At 39.3% G+C, this 23,796-nt stretch overlaps 1 protein-coding gene across 1 annotated transcript; it reads left to right on the forward strand.

The window, feature by feature from the left end:
- Window positions 1-1,557: 1,557 nt before the first annotated feature.
- On the forward strand, window positions 1,558-22,859 carry LOC307156609 (uncharacterized protein). Its single transcript, XM_079868070.1, has 11 exons — window positions 1,558-1,631; window positions 2,976-3,049; window positions 11,235-11,315; window positions 14,371-14,449; window positions 19,795-19,926; window positions 20,050-20,184; window positions 22,119-22,143; window positions 22,252-22,284; window positions 22,416-22,451; window positions 22,582-22,660; window positions 22,803-22,859. Exons 5-11 carry the CDS (start codon window positions 19,804-19,806, stop codon window positions 22,816-22,818), a joined length of 447 nt encoding a protein of 148 aa, XP_079724196.1. The 5' UTR covers window positions 1,558-1,631; window positions 2,976-3,049; window positions 11,235-11,315; window positions 14,371-14,449; window positions 19,795-19,803; the 3' UTR covers window positions 22,819-22,859.
- Window positions 22,860-23,796: the final 937 nt, after the last annotated feature.

The raw sequence follows: 23,796 nt of genomic DNA on the forward strand, positions 1-23,796 counted from the left end.
TATCAACGCACAGCCTCCCTGAGACTGGCACATCACAGAGCAACCGAAGGCCAGAGAGATCTACAGTCTCTTCCTTTCTTTCAGCCAAGTCAAGCGATAGATAAACTGGGCCGGAGCTCTTTGAAGTGGTAAGACTGTGAGCAGGAACCTGCACGCTGGTGCTTTCCCCCAACAGGAAGCCGAGGTGATGGGTAAACTCTTTCTGTGAGCGTGCACTGCACTCACTCACTGTGTCTAGTTTTGGGTAGACATGGAGGGAAAGTGTCATCCGTCTCTGCCAATGTAAACAAACAATGTTATCGTCGCCTTCAAAGGAACAAAAGCTTGAGAACGCGTGGGCAGAATTGGGATATTGAGTTCCACTCCATTATTAATACTACTTAGTCATTTTCCAGATTTTCAACCACGAGTGCTATGACAGGATGTAAACATGAAACAAGTGTAGCGTAGCATTGGAGGAAAACTAGCGAGGTATTAGAAGACACATCCACTGAATCATTTTTTAAATCATGTATGAAATATGTTGGGAATTCATTGATGACCGAAGGCCTTTATTTATATCTGTGACGTATATTCATTTCACTTGTTCGTTCTGCATATGAAATCCACAGTCAGCATGGAGTGTAGACCGTGGACAGCTGACGAGAGAGAGAGAGAGAGAGAGAGAGAGAGAGAGAGAGCGACCGACCGACCGACCGACCGACCAACAGACCTTCCTTCCTTCCTTCCTTACATATTGAACCGTACTACACTGGTGCCGAAACCCGGGAAGGAAGATGGAAGCTGCTGCCGCAAACTGTTCTATACATTTTAACCAGTGCTAATTTAAATCAAATTAATGCATTTAAATGGATGAATAAACAAACATGTTGCCCAATTGTTATTTTCTTTATTTATCTTTATTTATAATATTTGCAATGAACGATTATTTACCTTTACATCATTAAAAATGGGTGCCTCAACTGTACCACATATAGTTGAGACAAAAAGCACCTTATTTTTATGAGCTAATTGTGGAAAATATAAACTATAATGAGTATTATTGATTGATAATATCTTCGTCTACAAGCTATTGTAATATGTGGAAATTCACTTCTTGTCAGTATCTATTTTTGTGTGAAAAATCAAAACGCAAAAAGTGTCTCATCTGTTGAGGTAAGCTACTCATTGTTTCTGCATCCAGTACAGACAGGAGGTTGCAGGGGTGCTGCTGACTCCTCTGTTGTTAAGTCTGCTAAAAAAGGCAGGGACAAGGATTTAATATGAATATCTTGCTGAACGTTTCCCCACACTGATTAAATGTTGCTGAAATGTAGGCTAGCCTGCAGCTAGCTAGCTTATTTCACTATGGACAACATGTTAATACCACTCACAGACTACCCAGCTTTCTTGGGGAAAAACTGGGTTACAGATTGGCACCCTTTCTTTTGTCTTTTCTCTTTCTCTTTTCTCTCTCTCCAATCAGAAACAATCTAGAGTGATGACACTCACACTGCACATGCACAGTTAAGACACCACACCCCACCCCACCACCACCCCCCAACCACCACCACCACCACCACCACCACCAACAAGAGGACATACGACGTATTCTACATCTTCTCATTTATTGAATAAAACTTGTTTTGGAGGTATGAAAGTACTTTTTTTTTTCACGAGATGTATTTTTGTCATTCTGTCCTGACATTTTGTATGAATTAATCAAAACTTACTTAGTTTGAATAATTGTTGTGTTGACTTCTAAGTGCCATGGTTAGCATGTGTCAGAGTCAGTGTGTCTAGCAGGAATATGATGCTCTGTCGTGGCTGATAGGGTCGGGGACGGTTGCAACAAGTTATAAATTGCACGTTTAATAAAAGTTTGTTGCATTGCAAATTGTTCAGTTCTTCCTGTCTGACACTGAAATATGGAGAGATTGAATAGCATCTGTAATTCCTGATCACTGAATATATGTAGGCCTATGTTCTACACAATCAAAACTCAATAACTGCTATTTGATAAATAAGTAAATAATAGGCTATGATAATATTACTGAATAAATAAATAATACTATAATATTATAGTAGGCCTAAAACAGTTCATATTTTCAGAATTCTATGCTCATTGAGACAAAAAGCTAAAGTTAATTAGTGAAATTTTTTTATACATGTTGCCATTTTCATCTGGCTTCTTCCATTCAAATAAATACTGTGAACGATATGTCATATGTAATCATCTTTAAATGGTATGGGTAATTAGCAGACAGATGCAAGTTTAATATATACAAATTTGGTTGGTCTAGTCCAAATAGTCTCTGAGTAACTGAGAGAAATGCAAAAAGTGTTGCAACTGTCCCCGGTCTCCCCTATTTACTTCTGGTCCAGTTCATCATTCCTCACTGGTTTCTCGTGTTTCTCCTCATAAAGCTGTTCATCTACAGTTCATTCATGTTTTTCTGTTCATAAAAGCTGAAAAAATATATTTAGAAATCCTGTTTTAGAAGAAGTTTTATTAGAAATTGTGTCAGTGGTACAGATGCTAATGAATGTGAACAATATAAGCCCTGTTTAATCCTGCAGACTTGAGCTTCATTAAGAATTCAACACATCTAAACCTGCTGATCAAGTTCTTCACAATTCACTGACATTTTTAGGCAGGTGTGTTGGTTATTTATGTGAATAAAATAATTAAATTAAATATTACAACACCTCCACTGACACAGAAGTGCTGAACAGGAATATAAAATAATATAATAATATCTGATGCACTGAAGGGAATGCTGTGCAGAAAGTTTTGAACGGTCTTTCATATTGCGTTTGCTAGACTTAAACTCCTTTTCTCCGAATACTGAAGCCATTATTAAATAACGCCGTGCTTTGCACAGCCATAACAGCGCTGAGACTCACTCGTACGCTATATTGGCTGGTGTAATATCCTTTTGTGCATCATACATGTGGAGACATGGAGATAAGTGACTTTGAATATTTATTAACAGGTGCAGAGCGGATAACAGATTACAGACTGACCCGGAACAACACTACTCTCTGCTCCAGTGCATCAGGAGAAAAGGTAACATATGCAAACCCATGCCGCCCTCTATTGGACAACCTTGTCTATAGCATCACATTTACTACATCCCCTTTCCCCAGATAACACTAGCTTCAAATAGTTATCTACATTACTCTTTACAATATAGGCTATCATGTTTAATAACTATTGTAAATTTCACCAAGTTTTAATATATGTAAGAAAAACAACACAAAACCATAACAACTGTGCACAGAGGCGTAGGTTTGATTTTGAGATTGGTGGGGACATCCCCTGAAGCTGAGGATTGAGTGGAATTGAGGAAATGAATAGGATAATGTATTAAGTTTTTTTTTTTAGTCTACATTGACCTACACTGTAAATGCAAACATGGTATTTAATTTAAAAAAAAGTAAATTGACCTTAATCATTTTTTTCCAACCTGCTATTAACACTCATTTTTAGTAAGTTACTTGTACTTTGAGGTTGAAAAATCTTACCAGCTCAGTCTACTTGAGCTGGATTCATTTAGAAAAAGTAAGTTTATGACCTGTGGGCATGTGCAGATCAGTCTTCTCTACGCTAGACGTCGATATATGGCCACGCCAAGACTCGCCCTTCAATAGCTACTATTGGCCTAAGGTGAAAACCGTAATTTTAAGCCACCATTGTGGTGATTAGTGTTTGTTTTAGTTGGGCTCTTTACCCTTATATCGTTAATTTAACATTTTGTTTGGCGGCTGTACCTGAGTTATAACAGCCAGATGAACAAATAGAAAAGGTGATCTGATGGTGTTGTTTGTGTTTTAACATAATCGTTATTTCACAATCATTTGACCTGATTCACTGAACTCATATAGAGCCCAATTTCTGAGTTAGGTTTACTTTATTAATTATAGCAGCACTGTCCTGGTACAGCATAATATTTTTAGCCATTTCAATGAAATCCAAATAATCAAATAAATAAAAATAAAAAAAACGTAAATTTTTTTTTTATGTAGGCACACACAGACATCAAGAATTAGCGTATGAATCTCAACAATGGTGACAAACAGATCACCCCTGATCATAAGCTCATTATTTATTTATGCAGCAATGCATGATGGGAGCCATGAATGAGTTTTGATTGGGTGCACCCAGAATGCACTGCAACATGCTTTATAATTGTCACCATTGTTGAGATTCACAGGCTGATTCTTGATGTCAATGTGTCTAAAATGGCATACCCAAACACTCTATTGCTCGTCTTCAATTAGTACAGAATGCTGCTGCAAAGTTTCTCAAAAGAAAACGCAAATTTGATCATGTTTCACCTATTTTAAAATCGCTGCATTGGCTACCAGTGCATTTTAGAATTGAATTTAAAATTCTTCTCTTTGTTTTTAAATCCGTAAATAATCTGGCACCGAGCTATTTGTCCGAGCTTCTCTGTCCACATAATCCAACACGAAACCTGAGGTCTGGTGATCAGAAACATTTGTCTGTCCCCAGATCACGGTTAAAGAATAGAGGAGACAGAGCCTTTGCGATTGCTGGCCCTAGGCTGTGGAACAGCCTTTCATTTTACATCAGAGCGGCTCAATCTCTAACTGTTTTTAAATCCTCTCTTAAAACCTACTTTTTTTCTTTAGCTTTTAATACATTGTGAGCTTTTGTCATGAATGTGTGATTATGTTTTGTATCTTGTGTATTGTTCAGCACTTTGGTCAGCCCTGTTTGCTGTTTTTAAATGTGCTATATAAATAAATACAAACTTGAAACTTGAATGTGTCTAAAAACTAAATTAAACAAAAAATGGAAGCTTTTAAGAAATTTTAAATATTATGCTGTACAAGGGCAGTGCTATAATTAATAAAATAAACTTAACTCAGATATTGGTTTCTTTAATTTAAGTGAACTTGAAAAATGAGTGAGCAGAACTAAAAATGTTAAGTTGTAGGTATTTAGTAATTCTAAGTGGGGTTAAATTTATATCAAGCAATCCACACAAAATGAAAAAACTATAAGTTAACAATAATCATGGCTATTAAGTTACATGAACAAAAAAAAAAACGTGCTAGTGGTACTACTTGATTTAGTAGGCTACTGCACACTTAAAATAAACAAGCTTTTCTAACTCACTAATCTTAAGCTTACTTTGCTTAATTTTTTTGAGGCAACGAGTTTGCATACTTTTTTTAAGTAAGGTCAACTAATTACATTTTACAGTGTATGTTAATTGAACATTAAATATGTTAATTCATGAATTCTGTAATGTTACAGGTATAACAAATAATGACAAGGCAGTTTGACAGACTTATTAACTTTACTCCGCTTATATTGTAATGCAGTAATTAATTCTGTAATGTTACAAACAAATAATGACAAGGAGGCAGTTCGTTTTGTTCATGTTTGGGGGCAATATATATTTGTACAAATATTTGTTATAAAGTAGCTCCTAATGTCTACCTTTCTTTTTTTTAGCTGCCATCCTGACTCAGCACATCAAAAAAATTGCCTAATTGACAAACATGTTTGTTTCACTATATTAATAAGCATTGCAGACTTCCACTTTTTTTTATCAAGCTCATAATTCATATTTGACATGAACTAGACCAAACCCTACCCCTAAACACAACCCTTACAGAAACTTGTGCAAAACAATACTTAAATAGAAACATGATTTGTCAGATTTATACATCTTCTTAAATAGCAAGCACATATAAATAGCCTGTTGTCATGATCTTTCACTGTAAGTGCCCATCACAAAATGTACACAGACATTTTTTTATGTATTGTGATATTTATATATATTTTATATACATTTTTATACTGTACAAACTGTGTAAAATTGTCTACAGTACACGAACCCTACCCATCACAGAAAACTTTTTGCATTTTTACATTTTAAAAAAACACTTCTAATTTATACACTGTTTTCCTCATGTGGATCAAAAAATCCTTGTCCCCATAAGGACAAGGATTACGGATATTGCCATCATTGTGGGGCAATTTACACCCACAAGGGTTTACCAGGACATACCATAAGAAATAGGGACATACAGAGAGAGACAGAAAGACAGACACACACACACACACACACACACACAGTTTGGGTTTGCTACTTATCCCGCGATTGTCATACATTGAAAAAAAACTGCACTGTCCCAGAATCAACATTTGACGCGATTTGTCCCGTATTTTTGTTCACAGAGCTATGATTTCTCCCTCACTTACCGCATCTAGGTTTCGGAGGAATTTTGCCGGTTCTCACAACCAAATTAAGCTACAGCCTTTCACAAGTTAGAAAGAAAAAGCAAAGCCAATCGGATTAGCAATGTGGGTTCGCGAGGCGGGACTTCTACGAGATCTATTAACCAATTGTGTACCAGGAATTGCGCCTTTTTCACACAACGCTCTTGTAAGAGTGGTTTTATAATAGCCTACATATATTTTAATATATATATAAAATGCGTGTTATATATTATATATATTTTTTTAAAATCTAAATTATTGCAAGGGACAAATCAGTGGTCATTGGCTATTGGTAGGGACACGTCCCTAGCGTCCCTACTAAATTCTACGGCCCTGTCTGTGTATTTACAACATAAACTAGGGACTTCGGGTGGACTACCTCCGTCCCAGTGAGCTCCAGGACGCATTCTTGCCCTGTGGCTGATTTACTCAATTCTAACTACTCATAGTCCTGTAAGTAACTCGGAGTCTTCTTCTCCTTAAAGCCCCATTATGTAGGATTTCCGTTTTGGTCAAACAACGACCCCTAGAGTCGCTGTGGACTACTTGTATTTAACGTTACTGTCGTAAATACCACTCACGCAGAGCAGTCTCTTCACTCACTGATCCTGAGCCTGATGCGTCCCTGTTCAGTCGGATAGAAGCTGTAACGAGTGGCAATAAGGTGTGTCCCCTTTAAGAGCTGCACGCCCTGTTGAACTGCCTCGGCACAGTCTGTATTGTATGTGCGCCTCGAACAAACCGTAAGCGGATTGTTTCTGTTTGATGCTCATTCTTGTCCTATTTTTGTCTATCAAGTAATGCTGTGGACGGTAGAACGTGGTGTGACAGACAGTTGTAACTGTCACGAGTTCGATTGGGGAATAAACACAACGCGTTACAAATCGTCGGACATCGAACAATCACAGCTAGCCTCCGAAGGTGTCTACTAATCCATCAACAAGAACGTTTCCTCCAACTCCAGAGTTTCCTCTGAAGGCACAACATGCCTGTTCCTCTCTTGATCTATGTGCCGGCGCACTATCTGGCCATTTCCAAGTGCAACAGTACAAGACACCGGTCCCGTCTGTTTCTGAACTGTCCCAGGAATCCAGATAGGCCCATGTGGCATAAGTTTTTACCATGCCTTCTATTTCCGCGTCCATCTGTGGCCACCACATGTAACTTCGTGCCAAACCTTTCATTCGGGTTATTCCAGGGTGATTGATGTGTAATTGTTTCAACAAAGCAGCGCGGCCCGGCGGGGGAATCACTCGCGCTCCCCACAGAACACAGCCTCCCTGTACACTGAGTTCCTCTGCTTTCTGATTATATGCCCCAAAAACGGACTCGTCCATTCTCTTTGGCCATCCTCTGAGCACATACTCGAGCTAAAACTGCATCTTTGTCAGTCCATTTTCTCACATGTTCTGCTTTGACAAGGGGCACATAATTTTCTTCAAGTAGACGTACTCTTTCTTCCTCCGCTTGAGTCTCTACTGCTTTCTCTTTTAAAGGCAGTCTGCTTAGTCCATCAGCATTTTGATGTTCCTTGCCAGCTTTATAAACAATGGTGTATTCATATCTACACAAGGTCACAGCCCATCTCTGTATATGTGGTGATGCCATTTGTGGCACTTCTCTCAGTTCATTAAATAATGAAATCAATGGTTTGTGATCCGTTACAATGGTGAACTGCCTCCCATACAAGTATGTGTGGAACTTCTTCACACCAAAAATGACAGCTAGACCTTCCTTCTCTAATTGACAGTAACTCTTCTCAGCTGCATTCAGTGTACTTGACACAAACCCAATCGGCCGCTCTGTGCCGTCCTCCATCCGGTGCGACAACACGGCTCCAGCCCCGTATGGGGAAGGGTCACAAGACAGAATGAGCGGTCTCTTTATGTCATAATGCACTAGTATGCCTGACGACTGCAGAAGATCTTTTGACTTCTCGAAGGCTTCTTTTTGTTCAGAGCCCCATGTCCGTTTTGTCTCCTTCCTCAACAGTGCATGTAATGGTGCTAACAAGGTGGATAGACTAGGCAGGCAGGGTTCGAAATGAGGGGGGTCTGGGGGGGGTCCCGGACCCTCCATAAGTCATTAGGGACCCCCCATAAGGATTTATTTTTGGATTTTGGGGGGTCCCCGACAAATGTATTTTAACATTAATAATGACTGTGAAAATTATAGGTCTTTAGTGACGTTTTATATTTATAACAGTAATTAATTTATTTCCTAGTGCGAGGCAGCAATAAGGGCAGCTATTAGCCGAGTGAGTTCCTACAGCGTCACAGATTGTTGTTGTGGTGCTCCCGCAGACACGCACTGTAGCTGAACGCGGCAAAACGAAACCTCACAAAGAGTGAAATCCTGAATGAAAATCCTGTAAGTGCTTCGATTATGTTTATATCTCCATAATTGCTTATAGTAAAATAATAGGAGTTCGAGTTCCTATATCAAAAGTTGCATTATACCCAGTGTAATGATTAGAAGAGTACGTCAACGTTTCTTGCTGTTTGTGTATGAAGCCAAATGATCTGCCAGCTAACACAGCAAACTATGGGAGCTTGTTTCCGCCACAGAGTGAAAAATAAAAAAGGTAATTGCGACTTTTTAATCTCACAATTCTGACTTTTTATCTCAGAATTAACGTTACGTGATATAAAGTCGCAATTGCAGGTTATAAAGTCATGCGTGATATAAAGTCACAATTGCGTTGTGTGTTATTAAGTCAGAATTGCGTGATATAAAGTCGCAATTGCGTGTTATAAAGTCAGAATTATGAGATACAAACTCGCAATTGCGAGAAATATACTTTTTATCTCACAATTCTGACTTTTTTCTCAGAATTGCATGTTTATATCTCGCAATTCTGACTTTATAATACGCAATTGGGAGATATAAAGTCAGAATTGCATGAAATAAAGTCGCAATTGCGTGTTATAAAGTCAGAATTGTGAGATATAACTTTTCTGAGGTAAAAAATAAATAAAATAAAATAAAAAGTCTGTCTTTTTTCCCTTAGAATGGATTTTTTTCTGAGGTAAAAAATAAAATAAAATAAAAAGTCTGTCTTTTTTCCCTTAGAATGGATTTTATATGAGTTTATATCTCACAATTCTGAGAAAATATATCAGAATTGCGTTATAAAGTCAGAATTGCGAGAAAAAAAGTCAGAATTCTGACTTTATAACATGCAATTGTGACTTTATTTCACACAATTCTGACTTTATATCTCGCAATTCTGAGAAATAAAGTCAGAATTTCGAGATGTAACTCAACTGTGAGATAAAAAGTTGCAATTATCTTTTAAAATGTTTTATTCTGTGGCAGAAACGAGCTTCCATAGCAGACCTAGCAGCTAGACTAGTTATTCAAATCTAGCTTAACAACCTACTTGTCCAGTCAGTGATTACGAAAGATAGCCAGTCCAGGACTTAATTCAAGTCTGTGAGTTGATTAAAGTGAATGTGATTTGAGCATGAATGAGTATACATGAGAGCTTGGTAAGCTATCTAGGAAGCTAATATTATGTTTCTTAATTTAGAATCCTGCATCATGGAGAGAAAAAGAGGAAAAAGAACTTGTAACTTTGTTGCTCCAGAGTTAGAGGTTTACCTGTTAGATTATAGCCACTTCTCCAGACACCACTACAATACTGGGCCTAGCCCAAACCATGAAAAACATCCCAAGACCATTATCCCACCTTCAACATTGGTCCATATAATTTTGCCTACAGTATATAATGTAGCAAGGTAGTCTTCAGAATTTTTAATAATTTAATCATTAAATTTTAGGGGACCCCCCAAGAGTCTTAAGTCATTTCGAAACCTGTAGGCAGGGACTTATGATAATAGTTCAACAGGCCTAAATAAGTCTTTAGCTCACTCACAGACTGCGGTGTGGAGGCTTCCTGGATCGCTTTGACTTTTTCTGCGACTGGTTGCACACCTGTGGCACTGATTTTGTGGCCTAGAAATACCACCTCCTCTCCAAAGAACTCACACTTGCTGCGTTTCAGCCTCAGCCCACTTCTTTTTAGCCGAGACAATACCTCGTCCAGGTTCCTTAGATGTTCTTCGTCACTAGTCCCTGTGACTAAAATGCCATCCAAATAAACTGTGACGTGTGGCATGTTTTGCAAGATTCCTTCCATGGTGCGTTGGAAGATGGCTAGGCTTTACGCTTCTCCGAATGGTAGCCTACAGTAAGTGTACAGTCCTTTGTGTGTATTGATAGTGACATATTTCTTTGCCCTTTAATTGTTTTATGTGTCCACGCTTCCCACATTTATGACAGAGTTCATTCACAAAACCTGCATTCCTCGGGCGCATGATTTCATTTTTTCGGGCCTTTCTTGTCCACTGAATACACTCTATGCACCGATGTTTGTCCTTTCAGCATCCTCATTGCTTGCGCTGTCTCATCTGATAACATTCCTTGTAAATCTTTTGCATTTTTGTTTGCCGACTCCATTGCTTGACAGATATTAAGTGCTTTCCCGGAGTTTAAGTCTCTGCATCCTGTCATCATTCACTCCACACACGAGTCTGTCTCGCAGCATTTGTGAAAGCGTTGCCCCGTACTCACAATGTTGTGCTAATGTTTTCAACTCCGCCACATAGTCAGCAACGGTCTCTCCGTGTGCGTGAATTAAACTTATATCTTTGCACGATTTCACTCGGCTTTGGATTGTAATTCGCCTACCCCACTTAATAGCACTGCTTTCTTTTTGTCAGCGTCGGTAATCTCGTTTGCTTGAAAGAAAAATTCCAGCATTTCACTGTATTCCTCCCATAATTGTGTCTCACCGTCAAAAGGGCTCACCGTTCCTGCCAGCGCATTTATCCACAAACTGCTCTTCTCCGCACGTGGACTGTACTCCGTGTACAGTTTTCAGCCTGGTTCCTTAGTGCCTTTTTATCCTCGTCGCCAATTATGTAATATCCTTTTGTGCATCATAAATGTGGAGACATGGAGATAAATTACTTTGAATCTTTATTAACAGGTGCAGAGCGGACAACACATCAGCAGATCACAGACTCACGCCAGAACAACACTACTCTGCTCCAGTGCATCAGGAGAAAAGGTAACATATGTAAACCCATGCCGCCCTCTACTGGACAACCTTGCTCATTTCACCATATGATTCAGGTGGTAGGATTGCTCGTTTAAACTACCACTGGGAGACTAGGAGTTACTGAGACTAGGAGTTACTGAGATCATAACACCGACTACACTACAGAAAACTGAGTATACGAGTTGAAGTAGCGAATATTTCGATTTTCTAGTCGCAGAATTGGGTGTTGTGGGGAATACTGTGCAGGACTATAGACCGAACAGCCTGTATAGGTCCGGAACAGTAGTCCTGCGGGGTTCCTTACAAACTCGAACAGAATGGCAGGGAGGGAGACAGATGATAATAACAGTATGGAGTATAGTGAGGAAGAGGGAAATGACGTAGATGAGGGGGGAGGAAAAGGGTGGAAAGAGGTGGTACAACGGAGAGAGAACAGGAACGCAAGTAGGGAAAGAAAACTAGGGCAGAAAGTGAGGGAGGAGAAAATGAGAAGAAGAATCCAAAGGCAGGAATACTTAATGTAGTGTTAAGAATTGATGGGGAGGGGGGAGTAAAGAAAATTGAGTTTTCAAAAAATTGAAAATGGGGGGTGGGTGGGGGGGGGGATGGAATGGAGGGAATGGAGCTACCCGGTTCTGGTTGAGGGGAATGAGACAGCAGTAACAAATAGGGAAAAAGCAGAGATAATGGCAAAAAGTTTTGTTACGGTACATAGCTCAAATAATTTGAAGGACGAAGGTAGAAGAAGTAAAGAGAAAACAAAATCTGAAAATATAGAGGTTTTAGGTAGGAAAATTAGTATGGAGGATGGACAGAATGTTCCCTTTAGAATAGGAGAGTTAATAAGGGCACTAGACAAAGCAGGAGACGGGGAACGCCAGGGAAAGATGAAATATGTTATTGTATGATAAAGCATCTAAGTGTAGAAAGTATGGATTATTATTGATGTTGTACGATAGAGTGTGGGTAGATGGAATAATACCAGGGAGTTGGAAGGAGGCTATAATAATTCCAGTAAGGAAACCTGGAGAAGATGCCAGTAGACCTGGAAGCTATAGACCAATTGCCTTGACATCTCATATCTGTAAGATAATGGTGAATGAGAGGTTGACATACTTCTTGGAGGAAAGAGAAATGGTGGCTTCATATCAAAGCGGTTTCAGGAAAGGAAGGAGTACTATAGATCCAGTGTTGGGGCTAGAAGATGAAATAAGGAAAGCTGAAATATTAATATGTAGTGACTCTGTGGAAGCTCTTATAAGCATGAAGACAGGTACAACTAGAAGTCACCTAGACCTGCTGTATGAAGTGTTATTTACGAACTCAAGAATAGTTAGGCAGGGGAAAAATGTCATATTTCTGAGGGTCCCTGCACACTCGGGAATTCAGGGAAATGAGAAAGCGGATAAGGTGGCAAAAGAAGCAGTTAAAAAAGGAGATGTTGAAGTCGACATTAAATGATCAAAATCAGAGGGGAAAGGCATAGTGTGGAGAAGTATAAATCAACAATAGCAACAGAGCTGGGATAATGCAACAAAAGGGAGACATTTACACGAAATCCAAAGGGGGAACAAAGAGGAAAGAGCAGGTGATAATAAACAGGCTGAGAATTGGGCATAGCAATCTTAACGACACACTTTTAATTACAGGACAACATCCTACAGGAATGTGTGAACAATGTCAGGAAGCTGAACATAGTCTTACAACATGCAGGAAATTTACCCAGGAAAGACAAGAAATGATAACACAGTTAAAAAAAAAAAAATAGGACGGGTAGATAATACAGTAAAAAGTTTATTGGAGCATGGAGAGAGTGCGGAGGGTAGGAAATGGATATTTGGTTTTCTGAGGATGACTGAATTAAATAGGCGTATTTAGTATGAATGAACGCTCTCAACGCTTTCTCCGGTCCGCTGGCAATCCCAAAAAGCACTGCGTGAGCGTGAAGCTCGACTTCCATAAGAATTAATTGAAAACGCTCGCTCCGCTCCGCTCGCACCGCGCCAGTGGACACGCACCGTGAGACGAGCTGATCTCACTGTGAGAACATGCCGCTCTCATCTCTCCGCTCTCGGGTCACGTTCTTCTCATAAATATTAGGCTACAATAATATTACTGTATAAATAAATAATACTATAATATTATAGTAGGCCTAAAACAGTTCATATTTTCAGAATTCTCTGCTCACTGAGACCAAAAGCTGAAGTTAATTAATGAATTTTTTTGAAAGTTAATTAATGAAGTATTTATTTGAATGGAAGAAGCCAGATGGAAATTGCAACATGTTAAAAATACCTTAAAGGACAAGTTCGGTATTTTACACTTAAAGCCCTGTTTACAGATCGTTTCTGATGAAATAGAACGGTTGAGATTAAAATTTGGACACATGCTGCTGTCCCGAGAATTTTAGGTGTCTTTCGCTTTCCCCCCCCACCTCCAGAATGGCTGCATTAAACTTTCGTTTACAAAGACGTGAAACTCACCGAGTGGTCAGGGGTGTTCACTGATATGCTCACCCAAAAATCGCTGCAAAAGATGCTTTCCAACAGGTTTTATCGTAGTTTTTGTCCAACTCCATTGACTTGTATTGGATGTGCTGTGAGGTACGGTATCGGAAACTGGGCTGGAAAGCGAAAGAAACCTAAAATTCTCGGGACAGCAGCATGTGTCCAAATTTTAATCTTAACCGTTCTATTTCATCAGAAACGATCTGTAAACAGGGCTTTAAGTGTAAAATACCGAACTGTGCTTTAAGGTATTTTTAACATGATGCAATTTTCATCTGGCTTCTTCCATTCAAATAAATACTGTGAACGATATGTCATATGTAATCATCTTTAAATGGTATGGGTAATTAGCAGACAGATGCATGTTTAATAAATACAAATTTGGTTGGTCTAGTCCAAATAGTCTCTGAGTAACTGAGAGAAATGCAAAAAGTGTTGCTACTGTCCCCGGTCTCCCCTATTTACTTCTGGTCCAGTTCATCATTCCTCACTGGTTTCTCGTGTGTTTCTCCTCATAAAGCTGTTCATCTACAGTTCATTCATGTTTTTCTGCTCAGTAAAGCTGATTCTCCACATCCAGCATGAACAGGAGGAGTTTGGTTGTGCTCTTCATCTTCCATCACTCACTCTCTTCAGGTATCAGCTGTGTTTCATATATGTGGACTGACGTTTGATATGAAAAAGAGATTTTTAATACAAGAATGTCTGCGTGAAAAATATTTACACGAAAAAACAACATGGGCGTCTTTATTTCTCTGATGCTCGATATGAAATGATGCTGTCACAAAATCCTGACTTTATTAGAGTGTGTGTCAATGTCAGTGCTGAAGCTCATTCATAACATTGAGCATGCGCAGAGTTTGATCTGTGTTGAGAAAACACCCCAGGTGAATAGGGTAAATATATAAATATATATATATCACCAGACTTCAACAGTTGATTGATTACATTGATAATTGCAAAAAAAAAATTTGCATTACAAGTTTTCTGAAATATTTAAATTATGCGTTAAACAAACTATGCGTTATCTAATTAAGTATGCACTAATTTGCATACCTTTATAGAACAAAAATCAGAGCATTGGATGAAGTCAGGTTCTAAAAGTGTAAATCTATAGTGTTCAGAGCGTTTATTTTTCACCACATTCATTTCCCACATGTCTAGTACAATTATGTGGTTTTGTTGTATTAATACAGTGTATATTTTATTATTGATATACCCTGAAAGAATCTAAGTGAAATGTGACAACATGCCCCATAGGTGGGGTACATTATAACATGACCATATGACAGATTAAAATGCTATCATGGCAAACGGCGATACACAAGTGAAACTCCAAACCGTCACTACAATGCACTCCAGTGGTTATCCTCAGCCCCGCACGGCACAATAGAAATCGTGATCAAACAGCAATCAGTTTATCAAGTGGGAAAATCAGCGAGTCGCCAGGCCAGCGTACCCTAAGTATAATGTCCATATAACTTAAACTCAAAACCACAACAATCACACTCACACATTCACACCACACATGAGGAATTAAAATATAAAACACTTCCCCGTTTCCAGGAAACAAGACCCCACCCCGGGGTCTAGGAAAAGGAATCAGCCGTGCCGAATTTATCCACCGGGAAGGCACGTGCTCTTCTTCGAGGTATTCCCGTCCCCGCAGTGGCAGCGATTACTCACAATGAAACTGGCATTAATTTGTCCTCTTTGCACAGCACGCTTCTCTTTGGGAATCAAACACAATGTCTCTTTGTGCAACACGTAGTTCTTAAAACCGCTCCTGGAACATGTGGCCAGCGCTCCTACACACCCCGTCCCACTATTATCTAACTACACCGATACGATCTATCTAACTAGCTATCTTCGTTGCCGGACAAACCCTAACGGTCTCGAGCAACACCAAGCGTCCCCATTCCTTTGCCGAGCACGGAAAAGCCAGTCACGTTTACCACTGTCCCAACCATTCTCTCACCTCTCCTCTCTTAAATGTCCTCCACGCCAGGTGAAATCAATTATCCCTGCCTTCAGGTAATACGACAAAGTGCTGCAGAAAGGTTCAGGTGGGCGGAATCAAAGCCAAACACAAAGATAAATCCCCGCATTCATCACAATATCAACTAGTGTTGATATGGCAACTATACACTAAGTTTCGTCATGCTAGCATGTGGAAGTATAGGGTGTTACCAGGGCCGTAGCCAGAGGATTCAGGGCCCCTTGGAATAACATTGATGCAAACCGTGTTTAATCCTGTTTAAGGGACATTCTACCAGAAACGTACATTTGCTGTCCTGGCACTACTATTGTTTTATAAAACTGGTGTAATCCACATATTTCCCAAAACTGTCATACAGTGAATTAATTTAGAGGGTTTTACAACAGAATATGTTATGTATTTGATTAAATTGTTTTTTATTTTTGTTTAAAAAACAGTTTTTAAAATTAAGAACCCCTAAAATGTACTGTCCCAGGTCAAATCTCAATTCTATACATCATATAAATAATAATTATACATTTGAAATTCATAGAAAAAACAATACCATAGCACATTTAAGATGTTATAATTTGTATTATTCGATTAAAATCTTCAGTAGAATGAATTAATAATAAATAAACTGATTTTTTAGAAGTGTCCCCGGGTTTCTGTCATGCCCTGTCACACTTGCATAAAAGATTCCAAGAAAAGTGTGTGATATGTCTTTAAGGTCCCAAATCATAGGAAGTGACCTCCTTTGCCTCTCATCACACACTGACACCAACCAGAGGTAATTTCTGTCCTTGAATTTTGTAATTTTAAGCCTTTCTGCATGTTTTTACCTGAGGTCGAGCTACTACGTCAGTTCCTGTCACGCAATAATGTCCCAGAAAATGTATGTCAATAGGTTTAGATTTGGAACAAATTAAATCTTTTGTGTAAATACTCTCTGAACTGTTGTCAGTTTTTATGCTAGCATGCTAAATAGCTGAGTCATAGCTGTTAAAATGTCTGACTGTCAGGCCCTGTCACATTTCACTGTGACAGGGCCTGACATTCTGTGACGGGGCCTGATACATTGCTTGTTTGTAGTGAATACCACAGGTAATCTTGTTTCATTGCAGATGAATATGTTGACTTCTGCTAACATTTGTTTATTTATTTATTTTGAATAAACGCCTAATTTCAATTCAGATTCAATTTAATTTTGATGCTGCAAACACTCATAAATGATAGATACAAATCTCTCTTTTGTCTGCGACAAAGATGAGCTGCATTTTAAGTTGTGTTTTGTTTATAAAAAAAAGAACAAATGTTTATAACTGTATATTTGCATAATAATGAGTAATCAATGAAATTCAAACAGATTCCAATGGCACCAGTTAGTGCAGTGGAGAGGCAAAGACAGTGGCGGGCCGTCGAAATGCTGATCCATGAAATACATCAATTTGTTATGTGTTTTTTAAAAGCTTACATAACTGAATCAGTTTAGTATTACCTGTAAGGATTTAATAGTTAATGATTTAAAGAATATATCTTGAACTCGTTTAAAAATGTGCTTTATGTGTTGCTACTTGTTCATCATTATTCAATTTTAAAATGATGATATTTGTGTAGAAGAGAGCATATTCTTTAACACACTTACATTATCAGCCATGTCTGTGACGGAGCCTGACATTTTAAAGAGTAACTGCATATTAAAATGCTTATTATTCAAAAATTATTATGTGCCGAGGTGGGATTTCAATAATTTACAATTATTCACTATCTCCTTTGTTAAAGTCAGTGTTAAAGTTGAAGGTTATTAATACTTTTTTTTTTTTTTGGGGGGGATAGAAAATGTACGCTTCTGGTAGAATGTCCCTTAATCCTGCAGATTTGAGCTTCATTAAGAATTCAACACATCTAAACCTGCTGATCAAGTTCTTCACAATTCACTGACATTTTTAGGCAGGTGTGTTGGTTATTTATGTGATTAAAAATAATTCAATTAAATATTACAACACCTCTACTGACAACAGAAGTGCTGAACAGGAAAATAATATAATAATATCTGGCTGGTCAGTGGGAACTGCACTAACCTATGGCGGAGTGGCGTAACTACGGGAACCAATCGGAGCACGCCGATCTGAGCGCACAGCCCAAGTAAAATGCAGCTCATTTCGCCATATGATTCAGGTTCTTGACTGAAGCGACGATTTTCGGACCTCTTAGAATATCCAGAAACTCTTTTTTCCCCGAGGAAAACAGAGCCAGCTCACGGCCAGCTGGTCATCGCGCGGCGAGCTGTCGCTAGCACTTAGCACTTAAACATGAACACAACACACAAATGGCTTTTGATTGGATTATTTAGTTAGCAAACATGTCACTATAATTAAGTTCTTTCCATCGATCTGCACAAAAACGATTAACATGATTGTTTGCGGCCCCTTTGAGTAAAGTAAAAAAAATAAATAAAAATAAATCTACGAGCGTCCACAAATCTTTCTACCGCGAAAGATCTTTCTATCTTTTTGTCGGCAGGGCGGCGAGAGCGACTTTTGACGACGCTCTCGCCGGCGGCGACTGACGGTGCGTGTCCACTACAGCGGCAAAATTCCGCTCAGTGCTGTTGCAAGTGTGTTTAATCTAAGTTTTTTTCAACACACGGACAGTATAATCATCAGCGATGCACGCGATTACATTTAGAAATAGGCAAGCTTTGTTTCCAAATGCACCAAGCAAAGATATCCTTTCAATTTTATAAACTTTTATTAACCCAGCCAATATAATCACAATGAACACATCCAAAATAAAATCTTTAACATATATAACAACTGCAAAGCGTCTAATTTGTAAACAAAATGATTTACGCACTAAATCCAGCATAAACTCCGGCACAATTTGCATATTTTTAAACTCTCAAAACAGACGTCACATCGAACCTCACAGCAATTGGCTGCCGACCGCGTTTCTCGCTTGATATTTGCATAAAGTCGAGAACTGCCCAATCTTTTGACGCTCTCGGTCGCTCTCAACGCTTTCTCCGCTGTCAATCCCAAAATGCACTGCGCGAGCGTGAAGCTCGACTTCCATAGGAATTAATTGAAAACGCTCGCTCCGCTCCGCTCGCACCGCGCCAGTGGACACGCACCGTTAGAAGAGCTGCTCACACTTTGAGAACATGCCGCTCTCATCTCTCCGCTCTCGGGTCACGGTCTTCTCAGAGCGCGACTCCGGTCCTCGCGCTCTCCGGTCTGCTTTCCCCCTCGAGCCTCGAGGAAACGGCGGAGTCAGAGGGAGGAGCAGCTGGACGTCAGTGAGTTCACGCCGACATCGGTGCCGTTCACCCATCCACACTACTCTCAACTGTCATAATCAATTCAGCCAATCCAAACAACGATACGACAGTCATAAAGTTATAGAGTTTTAGTAAAGTTATAACTCTGCACTTTTATGCTCTGCATTGGCCATTTATACTTTGATATTTTTGTGTAATAAAACATAATAATAAGATACTCTAAGATAAAGCAAACTAGTATTTTTTTCTATTGTATCTATTTGGCTACATTTGTTTTAGACTAAACTCTTTATTATGAATATTTAATTTAGAATAACTTGACAAATTTGTTACACAAATAGGAGTTTGTATTTGTATTTTTTTTTAATTATTAATAATGTTTTCCCAGATTTTGCAGTAATGTCAACTCTTACTTTCACTTTCATTATTTCATCAGTGACAATAGCGCCCTCTTGTGCCCTACATATTCAAATAATGTCATTTCTGCATGTCATTGTTTTGTTCCAGTTTATATGAGTTTCTTCTGAAATGTGATGCTTCCTGAGAGGAAAATATTGGAATTAAGGTTATTTGTTGAAAACTTCATATTTTAAGGGGTAATTTTCACTGGTAAAATGCACATCACTACACATTTTCCACATACGTTTAAATGTTTGTTCTACAACACAATATTAATAAACTGCAGTCATTTGGTTCTTTAAAACATTTCTCTCCTGTTTTTAGCACTGAAACATGAACAGAATCAATAAAACATGTGCAGAGATTCAGACTGACGGCGGGTTTGAATACAGACTTCAGTCTAATGTACTGAATCAAACCAATATTCCTGAATGTGATCAGAGCTGGTATTCAGAGGTGTGTGTGTGTGTGTGTGTGTGTGTATGTGTGTGTGTGTTTCTGTCCTCAAACTACACCATTATACAAACTCACTCACACATACACACTCACTCTTGATCTTCTTGTGTTTGGTGTGTTCAGGACGGGCGTCTGATAGCAGATCCATCATATCCTGAAACACTGATGGATCCTGGTATTTCAGTCTCATCTGATCGTCTCGTCACGTCTCGCTGTGTGGAGGAGCTTTATCATGAGATTCAGTGTCATTCTAATGCAGTAAATCAACTCTCTCTCTCAACATTCATCTGTTTTCATATAGAGTGGTGCAAGTATGACATCTTTCTGTAGGCCAAGCCGCGGAAGCGAGTTGCATTTTAGCACTTGCATTTTTTATTTTCCCGAAGTCATTGGGTTTTTTGATTGGAGTTTTGGTTAAATGGCTGAAAACTTTCACGCTTTATTCCACGACATAAAATACATCAGTATTACCCACTCGTGATTTTTTTAAAGCTGTTATGTGTCTTGAAAAAGGCGAATGCTAATAAGTGGCTAAATGGGACTACAGAGGCTGTCGAGGAGATTAAACGTCATCACGCTGAACATGTGAACTCTTTTACAGGCTTGTTATTGTAACGCTGAGGTTGAAGCAGAGGCAGAATCCAGATCCACATGCAGCACACACTTTATTTAAACAAACTCAAAACTAAACAAAGACAGACTCAGACTAGGGAACAGGACTCAGGAACAGAACAACCAACATACAACACCAAGAACCCACAAACACTGACACAAGACACAGGGTTTAAGTACAGAGGCAAACAAGATAACAAGGGGGCGTGGTTAACCAGAGACACCTGGGGAGACCAACAGGCATTAAACATAACGGGGAACTGCTAAACATGGGACAATACAGGGGAACACAAACATGAATCATGACAGTTATGCTTATAATCATGCTCTTATACACTTAACTGAAGTTGTCGGAAGCTGATGGTGACTTTGAATTCCTGTGACCATGGTGTAGTTAGTTTATAGCCTACCTTTAGCTGTTTACTTCTGCATTCAGCACCCCCAATAAAGGAGTGGTTCTGCAGGTGGTGACCACAGACCACTTCTCAGTTCCTCTGCTTCCTGGCTGATGTTTTGGTCACTTTTGAATGCTGGCGGTGCTTTCACTCTAGTGGTAGCATGAGACGGAGTCTACAACCCACACAAGTGGCTCAGGTAGTGCAGCTCATCCAGAATGGCACATCAATGCGAGCTGTGGCTAAAAGGTTTGCTGTGTCTGTCAGCGTAGTGTCCAGAGCATGGAGGCGCTACCAGGAGACAGGCCAGTACATCAGGAGACGTGGAGGAGGCCGTATGAGGGCAACAACCCAGCAGCAGGACCGCTACCTCCGCCTTTGTGCAAGGAGGAGCAGGAGGAGCACTGCCAGAGCCCTGCAAAATGACCTCCAGCAGGCCACAAATGTGCATGTGTCTGCTCAAACGGTCAGAAACAGACTCCATGAGGGTGGTATGAGGTCCACAGGTGGGGGTTGTGCTTACAGCCCAACACCGTGCAGGACGTTTGGCATTTGCCAGAGAACACCAAGATTGGCAAATTCGCCACTGGCGCCCTGTGCTCTTCACAGATGAAAGCAGGTTCACACTGAGCACATGTGACAGACGTGACAGAGTCTGGAGACGCCGTGGACAACGTTCTGCTGCCTGCTTTCATCTGTGAAGAGTCGCTCATCAGTAATCACGCCATCGGCCTCGTGCCGTTCTCTCACGGCCCTCGGCCTCGTCCTGCTCGCCAAAGTATATTTATGTCAAAATCTGCAGACCTGACATTCTCAGGGGAGCCAAGCCCGCCTCCGCACATCCGTGAATTCGTAACATGTGCCTTGATAGGTGAAATGAAGAATCTTCCTGTGCGACGGATAAATGTTGTGGTCGTGTCTAGGAGCAGGTCCTCCATCTGATCTGGATACGGCCCGGATCCGGCTGACTACATCATGCGTTGTGGTCGTGTCTAGGTGCAGGTCCTAGTAATGTCATACCTGCACCACTCTATTTAACACAAAAATTATGATAATGTTATTTTGATTTAATTATGAATCATTAGACTTGCAGTTCATCAGAACATTAAACAAACAATAATTTATATTTAATCCTTAATGAAACTTTATAAATGCTGCTTTAATGCTTCGTTTCTTTCATTTCAGTTCAGAATGGAGACCATGTTCAGAGGTGAGAGAGACTCTTGCGTAAAACATCAGTGTGTCCTGAATCAGACTAAACTGTGTTGAACTGAATCTTCTGTAAGTGAATCTTGATGATTGTGAATGTGTTTTTCAGTGAGGAATGAAACTGCAGCGACTCCAAACTCAGGTGAGTTTCAGCTGATAAACGTGTGTCTAATTCACTAATAAAACACTGATTCAGATCTGATTCAGACTCAATCCAGTGTGAATGTTTTCTGTCATATTGTCTGATATTTGTGATCGCTGTGTGTTTTAAAGATGTGAATGAAGTGACTCCGTCTCTCCAGATCTCAGGTAAAACATCAAGAGCTTTAAACAAACTCTAATATTGATTAATCATTATAGATCAGCTGATTTCATTGGTTCATTAATTGAGTGTATCAGCTGATTGTATTATTTTGTTGTTTGTGTATGGCTTGTATAGATCAGTTCTGGTGGATTTCTGCTCTTTTCATCATCATTCTGCTCTTGATGTGTTTCATACTGCGTAAAAAAATCTTCAGGTGAGTCCAGACTGATCTCAGTTCAGTCAGTAAATCTCAAGAGTTCATGTCATCATATTCACCGCCATCATCAGATTGCAGTATCTTAACCATCTAAAAAGTATATGTTAATATGTAATAATCAGAGTCAGTGTGTTGTCAGATGTCTTCAGAGATAAGGGCGGTTCATCTGTCAGACTGATGATGATATAGACAACAGGTGAGTGAATCCTGTAGCTCAACACTAGATGATGATCATGGGTTCAATTCCCAGCCTTTCTTTCTCTCAGTTTGAGATCCACTCCATTACATTTACATGAATGAATCAAATGTGCTCTTTTTTGATAACAAGAAAGATAGACATTAAATTATTTGAATGGAAGAGTAATTATATTTCAAGAACATAAATTGAATTAGGACTAAGCCTAACAATTGTATTTAAAGGGATAGTTCACTTTGAAATAAAATTTTGGTATGTTTTAGCTTACCTCAAGGGCATCCAAGATGTAGGTGTCTTTTTTTCCGCAGTAGTTTCAATTTTGATATTTTTAGGTCAAACCGTTCTTGTCTGTCAGTCATTTAATGCAGGTCTGTGGTCACTGTCTCAAAGAGCATGCACAAAGTCCAAATTAAACAATTCCCCATCGTAAGTACACATTGATGGCCTAAGACATGAAACGAGCGGTTTGTGTGAGAAAACAAACAGTATTTATATCGTTTTTACTTCTAATAACACAGCCACGTCCAAATGATCTGAGGGCTCGGGCGGGTATAGATGTATACATAGATGTCGCATTGGCTACTGCAGTTCATTGGAACGAAACCGTAGCCAAGGCGACATCTATGTGTATATCTATACCCGCCCGAGCCCTCAGATCATTTGGACGTGGCTGTGTTATTAGAAGTAAAAACGATATAAATACTGTTTGTTTTCTCACACAAACCGCTCGTTTCGTGTCTTAGGCCATCAATGTGTAATTACGATGGGGAATTGTTTAATTTGGACGATGGGGAATTGTTTTAATTTGGACTCTGTGCATGCTCTTTGAGACAGTGACCATAGACCTGCATTATATGACTGACAGACAAGAACGGTTTGACCTAAAAATATCAAAATTGAAACTACTGCGGAAAAAAAGACACCTACATCTTGGATG

Source organism: Squalius cephalus (genome assembly GCF_949319135.1).
Source record: "Squalius cephalus genome assembly, chromosome: 1".
In the NCBI taxonomy this organism is placed as follows: domain Eukaryota; kingdom Metazoa; phylum Chordata; class Actinopteri; order Cypriniformes; family Leuciscidae; genus Squalius; species Squalius cephalus.

Excerpts from the sequence above, each read along its gene's own strand:
- LOC307156609 (XM_079868070.1), top strand. The coding sequence starts at position 19,804 with ATGAACAGAATCAATAAAACATGTGCAGAGATTCAGACTGACGGCGGG. Across the intron at positions 20,185-22,118 it reads TTCAGTGTCATTCTAATGCA|TTCAGAATGGAGACCATGTT; the intron begins GTAAATCAACTC and ends CTTTCATTTCAG. Across the intron at positions 22,452-22,581 it reads TCCGTCTCTCCAGATCTCAG|ATCAGTTCTGGTGGATTTCT; the intron begins GTAAAACATCAA and ends TGGCTTGTATAG.